The sequence below is a fragment of the Oncorhynchus tshawytscha genome, linkage group LG02, assembly GCF_018296145.1.
Source record: "Oncorhynchus tshawytscha isolate Ot180627B linkage group LG02, Otsh_v2.0, whole genome shotgun sequence".
NCBI lineage: Eukaryota > Metazoa > Chordata > Actinopteri > Salmoniformes > Salmonidae > Oncorhynchus > Oncorhynchus tshawytscha.
In genome coordinates this window covers 35,121,100-35,133,885 of record NC_056430.1, presented here as the reverse complement: position 1 = coordinate 35,133,885, position 12,786 = coordinate 35,121,100, and the positions used below count along the sequence as shown (strand labels likewise).

Sequence of the window (12,786 nt, the reverse complement as noted above, 5' to 3'; positions counted from 1 at the left end):
GGTATTCTAACACACCCCCCCAAAAAATGGAGAAAAAAATATGGGGAAAAATATATGAAGAAAAAAATATATACATTTACAAAATAACATGGGTAACTATTTACACACTTTCAATATTTGGAAGACCCTCAGTCCTCTATCAAATCAAATGTATTTATATAGCCCTTCGTATATCAGCTAATATCTCAAAGTGCTGTACAGAAACCCAGCCTAAAACCCTAACAGCAAGCAATGCAGGTGTAGAAGCATGGTGGCTAGGAAAAACTCCCTAGAAAGGCCAAAAGAAACCTAGAGAGGAACCAGGCTATGAGGGGTGGCCAGTCCTCTTCTGGCTGTGCCGGGTGGAGATTATAACAGAACATGGCCGAGATTTTCAAATGTTCATAGATGACCAGCAGGGTCAAATAATAATAATCACAGTAGTTGTAGAGGATGCAACAGAACAGCACCTCGAGTAAATATGAACAGTTTAGGGTTCCATAGCCGCAGGCAGAACAGTTGAAACTGGAACAGCAGCAAGGCCAGGTGGACTGGGGACAGCAAGGAATCATCATGCCAGGTAGCCTTGACGCATGGTCCTAGGGCTTAGGTTCTCCAAGAGAGAGAAAGAGAGAATTAAAGAGAGCATACTTAAATTCACACAGGACACCGGATAAGACAGAAGAAGTACTCCAGATATAACAAACTGACCCTAGCCCCCGGACACATAAACTACTGCAGCATAAATACTGGAGGCTGAGACAGGAGGGGTCAGGAGACACTGTGGCCCCATCCGATGAGACCCCCAGACAGGGCCAAACAGGAAGGATATAACCCCACCCACTTTGCCAAAGCTCTACACAATATTGTGCTGCTGATGCCAGGTGCCATAGACTTCTCTTTCTGCTGTAAAGTGAGTATCATATATATATATATATATATATATATATATATATATATATATATATGAGTACAGGGACATAAGGTTGAATATATTATTATAGACCTGCTAGATCTACTGTCTTTATTATATTACAAAGAGACCAGCTGTATCTACTGTCTCCATTTCACTTTAGCCATTGTTGTGGGCCTGCCCTCCCCTCAACAGCCTCAAATAGGCTATTTCATGTGAGTTGGGGTGGGGCGACAGACACACGCATCTCACATTACATTTTTATATATTGCTTCTAAAATTAAAAAAAATCCCAAATAATATTTTATATTATTAATTTCAAACAAGGGCATTAGCATGAGAAAAACTTACCAGTCCAAAACATGTCCTCTCTGTTCAAAAAATATTCCTCCACTAGGGCATCGCTAAATGAATCGTCCTACAACAATCTCTGTCTCACTTTTCCGATCAATTTCTTCTAAAATTGTGTGTACACCTGTATATCTAGACTTCGATTTAGCTTTCCCTGACTTAGTTGCCATACTGATTGATATATAAACAGCTGAATCTGCGCGTTTACCAAAAAATGCTGTGCGTAATATGCATAGCTCCTTCCGGTATAAAACTTCAATAGCGAATGACTCTCTTTACGCCGGAGTTTACTACATGGGTTGGTCTTCCAACACATAACCATTGCATATTGCCATTTACCTCAGCTCATTGGCTATCTACCCAGCTAGATTTCAAGACTATCAGTGGTCTCAGTGGTCATTGGGTTAAAATACAGTCAATCAACGAAACAGTGGTCATATCATTGGTGCACAGTGATGTCATTACTTGTTGTCTTCAAATTGGTTTCTTTCAGTCAATACTTCCGGCGAAATGGCCCATCAGGTTTGGTTGTGTTACAAACAAACCAGTTGATTGCAATGAAACCAAACTTGACTGGAAAAGTCACGTTTTGTGTGGGTATTTACCCTCGAATGTGTCGTCGAAAATGGAAAGTGACGGAATTCACGACACAAGTGGTTCGCAAAATGTTTCGTGTTAGGCTATAAAAACGGATTTTATCAAACAAAAGATCATTCATTGTGTAACAATGAGCATTGGGATTGCAAACAGACGAAGATCGTCAAAGGTAAACTATTTTAATGCAGTTTGTGATTTTGTTAGCCTGTGCTGGTTGAAATAGTTTTTTTTTATGGGGCTCTATCCTCAGATAATCGCATCGTATTCTTTAGCAGTAAATCCTTTTTTAAATCTGACAACGCAGTTGGATTAGCAAGATTCTAGGCTTTCGATACATGTGAGACACTTGTATTTTCATGAATGTTTAATATGACTATTTATGTAGCGATCACCGTATGTTGTGGAATTTCAGCTCGCTACCGGGTTCCGTGCGCCGAGAGGCTAATAATCAACATAGCGATAAAACCACTTAAACTGGTACAACACTTCCACTAACAGTTGGCACAAATACAACATATATTAGACCATGCCCCCAAATATGCTAATGAGCTCCCACCAACATTTCAAAGTGCAGTGAAAGTAAGTTAAACAACAAGTCATTTTACAAATTTTGGGAGGAAAAAACAAATGCGCTCTAAAGTATTGTTCACATTGGAAGTTTAATGCGACTCAAATCCACTCTAATCAGTTATTTTTCCTGCAATATAAACAGCCAAAAAGCACATGGAATCGGGGATTTCAAGCCACATTTCAAACCACTTTTGGGAATGTGCTAGAAAGCTAAACAGCTACCTAGCTAGCTAGTTGACTACTGTGGCTAGCCAAAAAGGACTTGTTTTGACAGTTGGATCATCTTATCCTTTGAGGCTTTAACCCTTGTGTGGTGTTTATGTTTTTGTTATTCATCCAATGTTCACGGGTCTGATGAATCAACAACATTATTGGGTTTTTAATAAAAGAAACAAGGTTTTCATCACTTGATGTTTATTGCTTTGAACTGAACAAATTGGAAGGACAAATTTAACATACAGAATTTTATGGAAATTATAAATTAGCCCCATTGAACACAAATTAAGGCAGGTCTAGACACCACATGAGGGACAGAGTTTTACTGTGTGTGTTCCAAATGTATTTCTTGCACTTGATGAATGGGTTCTGTGTCTTCCTGTCCTTCTTGGGTCCACACACATCACAGCGCTTCTTTTTTATCTCTCTCTCTTAGGGATCATCTTTAATATTGCATCAACGTAATTGTCTGCATCATTTCCAATCCCCCATATATTTTGGAGGTAAATATACATTAACATTCAGAAGTTTGGGGTCACTTAGAAATGTCCTTGTTTTTGAAAGAAAAGCACATTTTTGTCCATTAAAATAACATCAAATTGATCAGAAATACAGTGTAGACATTGTTAATGTGGTAACTGACTATTGTATCTGGAAATGGTTGATCTTTAATGGAATATCTACATAGACGTACAGAGGCCCATTATCAGCAACCATCACTCCTGTGTTAGCTAATCTAAGTTTATAATTTTAAAGGGCTAATTGATCATTGGAAAACCCTTTTGCAATTATGTTAGCACAGCTGAAAACTGTTGTCCTGATTTAAAAAAGCAATATAACTGGCCTTCTTTACACTACTTGAGTATCTGGAGCATCAGCATTTGTGGGTTCGATTACAGGCTTAAAATGGCCAGAAACAAAGACCTTTCTTCTGAAACTCGTCAGTCTATTCTTGTTCTGAGAAATGAAGGCTATTGCATGCGAGAATTTGCCAAGAAACTGAAAATCTCGTACAACGCTGTGTACTACTCCCTTCACAGAACAGTGCAAACTGGCCCTAACCAGAATAGAAAGAGGAGTGGGAGGCCCCGTTGCGCAACTGAGCAAAAGGACAAGTACATTAGAGTGTCTGTCTAGTTTGAGAAAGAGATGCCTCACAAGTCCTCAACTGGCAGCTTCATCAAATAGTACCCGCAAAACACCAGTTTCAACATCAATGGTGAAGAGGCGACACTTGGATGCTGGCCTTCTAGGCAGAGTTGCAAAGAAAAAGACAGACCTTATGAAAAAAAACATGAATCATCAGCTTACAATGACACCTTTTGTTTTTAAGGCATGGATTTCTAATCCTTTAATATTATTGTTAGAACTTATTGTAACAGCTAACATGTCAATGCCAATAATAAATAGTTATAGTGCCTATAGTGGACCACCTTGTTTTACTCCTCTTGACAGTTTAAAACTTTCTGAAATGTAGCCATTATTTACTATTTTACACCTAGGGTTACTATACATAACTTTAACCCATTTTATAAGAGATTCTCTAAAATTGAAATATTCCAGGCATTTATATATAAACCCCAGTCATACTTTATCAAAAGCCTTCTCAAAGTCCGCTATGAAAAAAAGGCCTGGTTTCCCAGATATTTCATAGTGTTCTATTGTTTCCAGTATTTGTCTTATATTATCTCCAATGTATCGTCCATGTAAAAAACCTGTCTGATTAGGATGAATAATATCTGACAAAACCTTTTTAATTCTATGCGCTAAGCATTAAGCTAGAATTCTTGCATCACATCGCTTCTTGTTTCGACTGGCTGTAATCTAGAATGATGAAAACATTTAGTTCTGGAATTTTAATAACATCTTACTCACATATATAGTTACAACAGGCCAAGGTAGGAGACTCAGACACACACATGCAACAACATCACTCACACTTACTTCCGGTATTGGAGTTGTTGGTTCTGTGTGTTGAGTGAATGGGGCACCAGCATCCTCCTCTTGAATCATCCTCACGATGACTGCAGAAGCTGAGGTCCTTGGGATATGTTGCCTCCCCTGGATTTGAGGTCTGGAGATTCTCTCTGTTCCAATATGGGTTCAATGCCATCCAGATGACAAACGAGATGTCGAAGAATATCACAAGTGGCCAGCGTAGGTTTCTTCTTTTGCCACCACCTTGTCTAAATTGTCCACCTCTGCTTTTGTGGCATTGAAATCATAATGAATTACTATTTTTTGATGTTTTTTGATTCTTTAAATATCCACCCTTTGCCTTGATGACAGCTTTGCACACTCTTGGCATTCTCTCAACCAGCTTCACCTGGAATGCCTTTCCAACAGTCTTGAAGGAGTTCCCACATATGCTTAGCACTTGTTGGCTGCTTATACTTCACTCTGTGGTGCGACTCATCGTGGTGTGGGTGAACGGATGTTCTCCGCATGTGTATTTCCCACCGTAAAGCATGGAGGAGATGGTGTTATGGTGTGGGGGGTGTTTGCTGGTGGCACTGTGATTTATTTAGAATTCAAGTCATACTTAATCAGCATGGCCACAACAGCATTCTGCAGCCATACACTATCCCATCTGGTGACAATGGACAATGGACAAATGGACAATGGACAATGGACAAAGGACAATGACTCAACGCACCTCCAGGCTGTGTAAGGGCTATTTTACCAAGAAAGAAAGTGTTTGAGTGCTGCATCAGATGACCTGGCCTCCACAATCCCATGACCTCAACCAAATTGAGATGGTTTGGGATGAGTCGGACCACAGAGTGAAGCATAAGCAGCCAACAAGTGCTAAGCATATGTGGGAACTCCTTCAAGACTGTTGGAAAGGCATTCCAGGTGAAGCTGGTTGAGAGAATGCCAAGAGTGTGCAAAGCTGTCATCAAGGCAAAGGGTGGCTATTTAAAGAATCTGAAATATAATATATATATATATATATACACTTTTTTGGTTTGTACATGATTCCATATGTGTTATTTCATAGTTTTGATGTCTTCACTATTATTCTACAATGTAAAAATAAAGAAAACGCCTTGAATGAGTTGGTGTTCTAAAACTTTTGACTGGTAGTGTATGTCAAATTATTTTGTGTTGTAGTTGTAGCCCTGGTTGATTAAACATTTCATTGGGAGGCTAAATATAAGGGCTGGACAAACAGATAATATGAAAAGCCAAATTTTGTTGTGATCTCAGGAATGATCAGGAGTTAATTAATGAGGCACATTTGCACACAACTTCATTGTGTGTGTGTGTGTGTGTGTGAGAGAGAGAGTGAGTAAAACTTTGAGTAATTGGTGTATGATGATGTCGTGTCTTTGGCTATGCCGGATTAAGTGATATGACATGCTATTCTATAAAATCCTTTCTCTGTCATTAATATTACTTGATTGAGCTAATCATGTCAATGTAATTAACTAGAAAGTCGGGGCACCACGAAATAATATTTATACAGCAGTTATCTTCCGAATAAACTCTTAAAGACCTAGTAATATTTTACATCAATAGCCGTCAATAGTAATCGTCACCTTATTTCAGTCTCAAGTTGTAAATTCTTGGATATCTTCACGAACCCTGGCTAACAAGTTGAATCAGCAATACAAAATTGGGTTTAATTATTTACTAAATACCTAACTAATCACACAGAATTACATATACACAGAATTAATCATACATTGATTACAAATGATTTCATAAAGGAAAACTCCCCTAGCGGACGGAACAGATATGACAGCTGGTTACACAAATAACGGGGGTTGGGTTTGAGTGAAAGAGCGGGAAGACTTGAGGAACAAAGGGAGAAGCTATGTCTCTATCGGGCCGGGCCGTAGGCAGCTACTCTATCGTAAATACAGAATCTTATGCGTTCTAAATTACCACCCATTTGGAAAAGGAAAATGCAATAAATATTTACTCTGAGCTATGCTTCAATATGTTGGTGGTAGATGGAAGGCCGTGTTGCCCAACAGAGTCCTTTGAAGAGTGTCTCTGGTGGTGAACGGAATACGTTGTAGTGTTGTAGTTGTGTGGTAGACGGGATACTCTGTCCATCCTTTCCTAGCCCACGTTTACAGCGGCCGCTGCTAACTCAACGGCTAGGAGGTATCACTTCTGTAGTGAATAAGAGTTCAAAGTTCATACCATTCACAACCAAAGCTCACGCTGAGTTTGGCTTAGTTCTGTAGTTGACATGTTAGTCCTTTTCAACATATGGACCGTCGTCCTATTGTCCTCGGAGCAGGAGGTTAAATTTTCGTCAAGGGCTTTACAGTGCCTTGCGAAAGTATTCGGCCCCCTTGAACTTTGCGACCTTTTGCCACATTTCAGGCTTCAAACATAAAGATATAAAACTGTATTTCTTTGTGAAGAATCAACAACAAGTGGGACACAATCATGAAGTGGAACGATATTTATTGGATATTTCAAACTTTTTTAACAAATCAAAAACTGAAAAATTGGGCGTGCAAAATTATTCAGCCCCCTTAAGTTAATACTTTGTAGCGCCACCTTTTGCTGTGATTACAGCTGTAAGTCGCTTGGGGTATGTCTCTATCAGTTTTGCACATCGAGAGACTGAAATTTTTTCCCATTCCTCCTTGCAAAACAGCTCGAGCTCAGTGAGGTTGGATGGAGAGCATTTGTGAACAGCAGTTTTCAGTTCTTTCCACAGATTCTCGATTGGATTCAGGTCTGGACTTTGACTTGGCCATTCTAACACCTGGATATGTTTATTTTCGAACCATTCCATTGTAGATTTTGCTTTATGTTTTGGATCATTGTCTTGTTGGAAGACAAATCTCCATCCCAGTCTCAGGTCTTTTGCAGACTCCATCAGGTTTTCTTCCAGAATGGTCCTGTATTTGGCTCCATCCATCTTCCCATCAATTTTAACCATCTTCCCTGTCCTTGCTGAAGAAAAGCAGGCCCAAACCATGATGCTGCCACCACCATGTTTGACAGTGGGGATGCTGTGTTCAGGGTGATGAGCTGTGTTGCTTTTACGCCAAACATAACATTTTGCATTGTTGCCAAAAAGTTCAATTTTGGTTTCATCTGACCAGAGCACCTTCTTCCACATGTTTGGTGTGTCTCCCAGGTGGCTTGTGGCAAACTTTAAACAACACTTTTTATGGATATCTTTAAGAAATGGCTTTCTTCTTGCCACTCTTCCATAAAGGCCAGATTTGTGCAATATACGACTGATTGTTGTCCTATGGACAGAGTCTCCCACCTCAGCTGTAGATCTCTGCAGTTCATCCAGAGTGATCATGGGCCTCTTGGCTGCATCTCTGATCAGTCTTCTCCTTGTATGAGCTGAAAGTTTAGAGGGACGGCCAGGTCTTGGTAGATTTGCAGTGGTCTGATACTCCTTCCATTTCAATATTATCGCTTGCACAGTGCTCCTTGGGATGTTTAAAGCTTGGGAAATCTTTTTGTATCCAAATCCGGCTTTAAACTTCTTCACAACAGTATCTCGGACCTGCCTGGTGTGTTCCTTGTTCTTCATGATGCTCTCTGCACTTTTAAAGGACCTCTGAGACTATCACAGTACAGGTGCATTTATACGGAGACTTGATTACACACAGGTGGATTGTATTTATCATCATTAGTCATTTAGGTCAACATTGGATCATTCAGAGATCCTCACTGAACTTCTGGAGAGAGTTTGCTGCACTGAAAGTAAAGGGGATGAATAATTTTGCACGCCCAATTTTTCAGTTTTTGATTTGTTAAAAAAGTTTGAAATATCCAATAAATGTCGTTCCACTTCATGATTGTGTCCCACTTGTTGTTGATTCTTCACAAAAAAATACAGTTTTATATCTTTATGTTTGAAGCCTGAAATGTGGCAAAAGGTCGCAAAGTTCAAGGGGGCCGAATACTTTCGCAAGGCTCTGTATATTTTGGAGGGAGAGGGGTGTGTTTCATATATTTTATAACCCATGTCTCTTCACAGAGGCGGGCCACTGATTGAGCAGAGCCCTAAGCTTATGAAAACCCAAATCTCTCATTTGGAAGCTAAAATTAAATGTAATCTTTTCACAAATAATGTTATATTTAAACATTTGAATTGCACAACAATTCCATGTGAATCTGATAACTATAATGTGTAGACTTTCCCAGATACAGTTTAGGTCGTCCTGTCATCAGTCATAATGTCTCAGATGACAACCGAACTGACATCATATTCATTAAGTACCAACACATATTGGTTCAACTGGTTCTATTACCGAAAATACAGACTCTCTATGTTTAACAAAGGCTATTCAAGAGTCCCTCTGTAGAGTCAAGAGAGAGGGAAGGGAGAAAGGTATTTATGGGGGGGGGTCATAAACCTTACCCTCAGGCCAACGTCATGACAATGAGGAGGTGGCTTGTAAAATGTAATAAACTAGGCATAGTTCAAAATGACCTATTGGATTTTTCCCTGGCAAGTGTCCTCTCTCCAATCATCATAACAAAGTTGCTGTGAGAGAGAGGGGAGCACATAATAACTTCTGTGGCGACAGTCTGCAGTCTGTTGAAGTTGGTCCTATCTATAGCCAGGACCATTGCAATAGAAGGGCACATTCATTCTGCTGTCCAGCGAGGAAGCCAAACACAGCTCTGGGTGATAATTATCTGTGTGACTTGTTGGCCATGCGCTAACCGAGGTAGAGTGAACCGCAGGTTACAGAGCATTCTTCTATTCTGCTCCACTCATTTCCCTATGTCTCAGCGCTATTCTGATGTTTCTTAATTTCTTTATTTTTATTTGCAGGGATTTCTGTGTATTGTTTTGTAGTAGGTATTACTGCACTGTTTGAGCTGGAAACATCTGCAAAATATGTGTACGTGACCAATGCAATTTGATTTAATTTGACTTATCCAGTCTATTCAGGTTATTCCACATGAAACAGAGATGGTGGAAAATGATTTGGGCAGATTAACCTTTCTAGTGCAGGCGTTCTGCGAGCGGAACCCCTCGACAACATTCCGCTGAAAAGGCAGCGCGTCAAAGTCAAAAATATTTTTTTGAAATATGTAACTTTCACATATTAACAAGTCCAATACAGCAAATGAAAGATAAACATCTTGTTAATCTACCCATCATGTCCGATTTCAAAAATGCTTTACAGCAAAAGCACAACATATGATTATGTTAGATCCCCGCCAAGTCAAAAAAACAGCCATTTTTCCATCCAAAGATAGGAGTCACAAAAAGCAGAAATATAGATAACATTCATCACTAACCTTTGATGATCGTCATCAGATGACACTCATAGAACATCATGTTACACAATACGTGTATGTTTTGTTCGATAATGTGCATATTTATATCCAAAAATCTCCGTTTACATTAGCGCGTTACGTACAGTAATGTTTTGATTCCATAACATCCGGTGATTTTGCAGAAATACTCATAATAAACATTGATAAAAGTGTTATTCACAGAATTAAAGATCGACTTCTCCTTAATGCAACCGCTGTGTCAGATGTTTTTTTTACTTTACGGAAAAAGCATAATCTAAGAACGGCGCTCAGAACCCAATCCAGCCAGAGAAATATCCTCCATTTTGGAGTCAACAGAAGTTAGAAATAACACTATAAATATTCACTTACCTTTGATGATCTTCATTAGAAGGCACTCCCAGGAATCCCAGTTCGACAATAAATTACTGATTTGTTCCATGAAGTCCATCATTTATGTCCAAATAGCCTCTTGTTGTTAGCGTGTTCAGCCCAGTAATCCATCTTCATGAGGCGCGAGCACTTCGTCCATACGACAACTCGAAAAGTTCCGTTACAGGTCGTAGAAACAAGTCAAACGATGTATGGAATCAATCGTTAGGATGTTTTTAACATAAAACATCAATGTTCCAACCGGAGAATTCCTATGTCTGAAGAAAAGCACTGGAACAAGAGCTAACTCTGCCGGGAGCGCGCGTCACGAGCCTGAGACACTCTGCCAGACCACTGACTCAAACAGGTCTCATGAGCCCCTCCTTTATAGTAGAATCCTCATTCAAGTTTCTAAATATGGTTGACATTTAGTGGAAGCCTTAGGAAGTGCAACTTGACACCATAGACACTGTGTATTCGGTAGGCCAAGCTTTGAAAAACTACAAACCTCAGATTTCCCACTTCCTGGTTGGATTCTTCTCAGGTTTTCGCCTGCCATATGAGTTCTGTTATACTCACAGACATCATTCAAACAGTTTTAGAAACGTCAGAGTGTTTTCTATCCAATACTAATAATAATAAGCATATATTAGCATCTGGGACAGAGTAGGAGGCAGTTCACTCTGGGCACGCTATTCCTCCAAAAGTGAAAATGCTGGCCCCTATCCCAAAAAGGTTAACAACCCGAAAACCTGTTTACCCCTTGGTGTTAATTAATTGTGGGGAAAAAGAAATCAGGGAGAAGAACATATGACTACTTCTCAGGATTCTGTGCGTCGCACTGGCGATAAGCAGCAGAGGGAACAGAGAGGGAGAAAGGTTGGAAAGTTCAGGAGAAAGCATTCTCTGGGATTTTATAATTTCAGAGAGGAAATCAGCAGACCGTGGAAGGTCAGGTGGGGCATTTCAGCTAGAGCACAGATAATTCTTTCAAAATGATGATTAAGGCAGCCCTCTGCACCTCTCTGATTCAGAGGGGTTGGGTGTAAATGTGGAAGACATATTTCAGTTGAAGGCATTCAGTTGTACAACTGACTAGGTATCCCCCTTTCCCCAAAAGCCTTTTGTTTTAGACTACTATTTCCTTTGATGTCATGGATAAAGTCAATTCCTTGTGTCAACATTTCCAAAATAACACTTCAGTCACCCCACTGGGGATCACTGGCCTAGATACTAGGAGAACGACCTGAAGGGCCACCATAGCTCTTCTTGAGACTATGCCCTTTGACCTGCAGCACCCTGCCAGGCCAATGCTCTACATGTTGTGATATTTTACATGTACCCCACAGTGCAGAGCGGTCGGTGACCTGCTGCCCCCTGCAGAGACCTGACCTCCACATGTTGACCTTCTGTCTGTGTTAGTGGGCATGTGGCCACAGAGGAATGTGAGCGGAGAACAGAGCAGGGAGAAATCCTTTATGTTATAAGCCTTATTCTGTGACATTGGACAGTAGATTAGGACCTGTACTGCATCCAGACCACCATGCCTCACACTTCAACATATCTGTACCAATTCCCTGGAAACACACTGCTGTCAAGGAGTGTTTTATTCTAGCTATATCATTAGTGGGGATACCATTTAGGGATGGGAGACATAACCTAAATGTTCTACTATTATCCCCCCTCCCACCCATTCATGCAGAAATGGCTTTGCTGTAACTATCTGTGGTAGAGCAGCTCTGGGTGTGATTTGGTCAGGGCTGTATAGGGAACAGGACTCATCAGTGCAAATAAAGACACCTTTTGCTGCCCATTTGTCTGTGAGAGAATTGTTCCATAGAAGTCATGAATTGTCTTTTTTTTCTAATAATGTGATTTGGTCTTTCTGCTCCATTAATCTGGGGCTTGATACATGACCAAAAGCCCCAGACTCACTTATGAGAATTTCTCTCCCCAGAGTTTCAGAGAACACCTCGAGTGGGAAGCGGACTTTCTGCTCCAGGGAGGAAGACTCTGCTCTGCCCTTTGTCGTGGGAAAACGAGCACGGAAAACCTGAGGAGGAATGCTGGGAACAGGACAGGAAAGATCTGAGCTGAACTCTGTTAAACGCCTTTACTTTTCTTTAAGCACATTTTCAGGATATGGCAAGTTATGCAATATATTTTATACATATGTGTCATTTTGTAAGTATTGATATCTTTATAGGAAATTACATTTTTTCATGGACTAGTTGCTAATTGTTCTTTACATGTACTGTCAAGTGTACATATTAACTTTGTAATAAATATTTTACAATACTTTTTAGTTTTGTGTCACGTGTATATTGACCAACTGGTCATCAAATTCTTGACCATTTTTAAATTCTCATATGTCAGTTTAGCATATTAAACACATGGAAATTATATAATTGGATCTCTATGATTCCTTATGATTCAACATGTCTATTATTCCACAATCCAATACCAACCTGCCAATCATCCCATAGTTCTCCCCTCACTTAGCAGTCACCGCTTTAGAATTAAGTAGATAATGGCATCTGTAG

At 39.9% G+C, this 12,786-nt stretch overlaps 1 protein-coding gene across 2 annotated transcripts in view; it reads left to right on the top strand.

The window, feature by feature from the left end:
* rad18 (RAD18 E3 ubiquitin protein ligase) overlaps positions 1 to 12,541 on the top strand; it is a 76,656-nt gene extending 64,115 nt beyond the window's left edge. For both annotated transcript variants that reach the window (XM_024377306.2, XM_024377300.2), the window contains one exon: positions 12,201 to 12,541. In XM_024377306.2, the coding sequence (XP_024233074.1) occupies positions 12,201 to 12,300 (100 nt within the window). In that variant the 3' untranslated portion in view covers positions 12,301 to 12,541. The remainder of the gene's footprint in view (positions 1 to 12,200) is intronic.
* Positions 12,542 to 12,786: the final 245 nt, after the last annotated feature.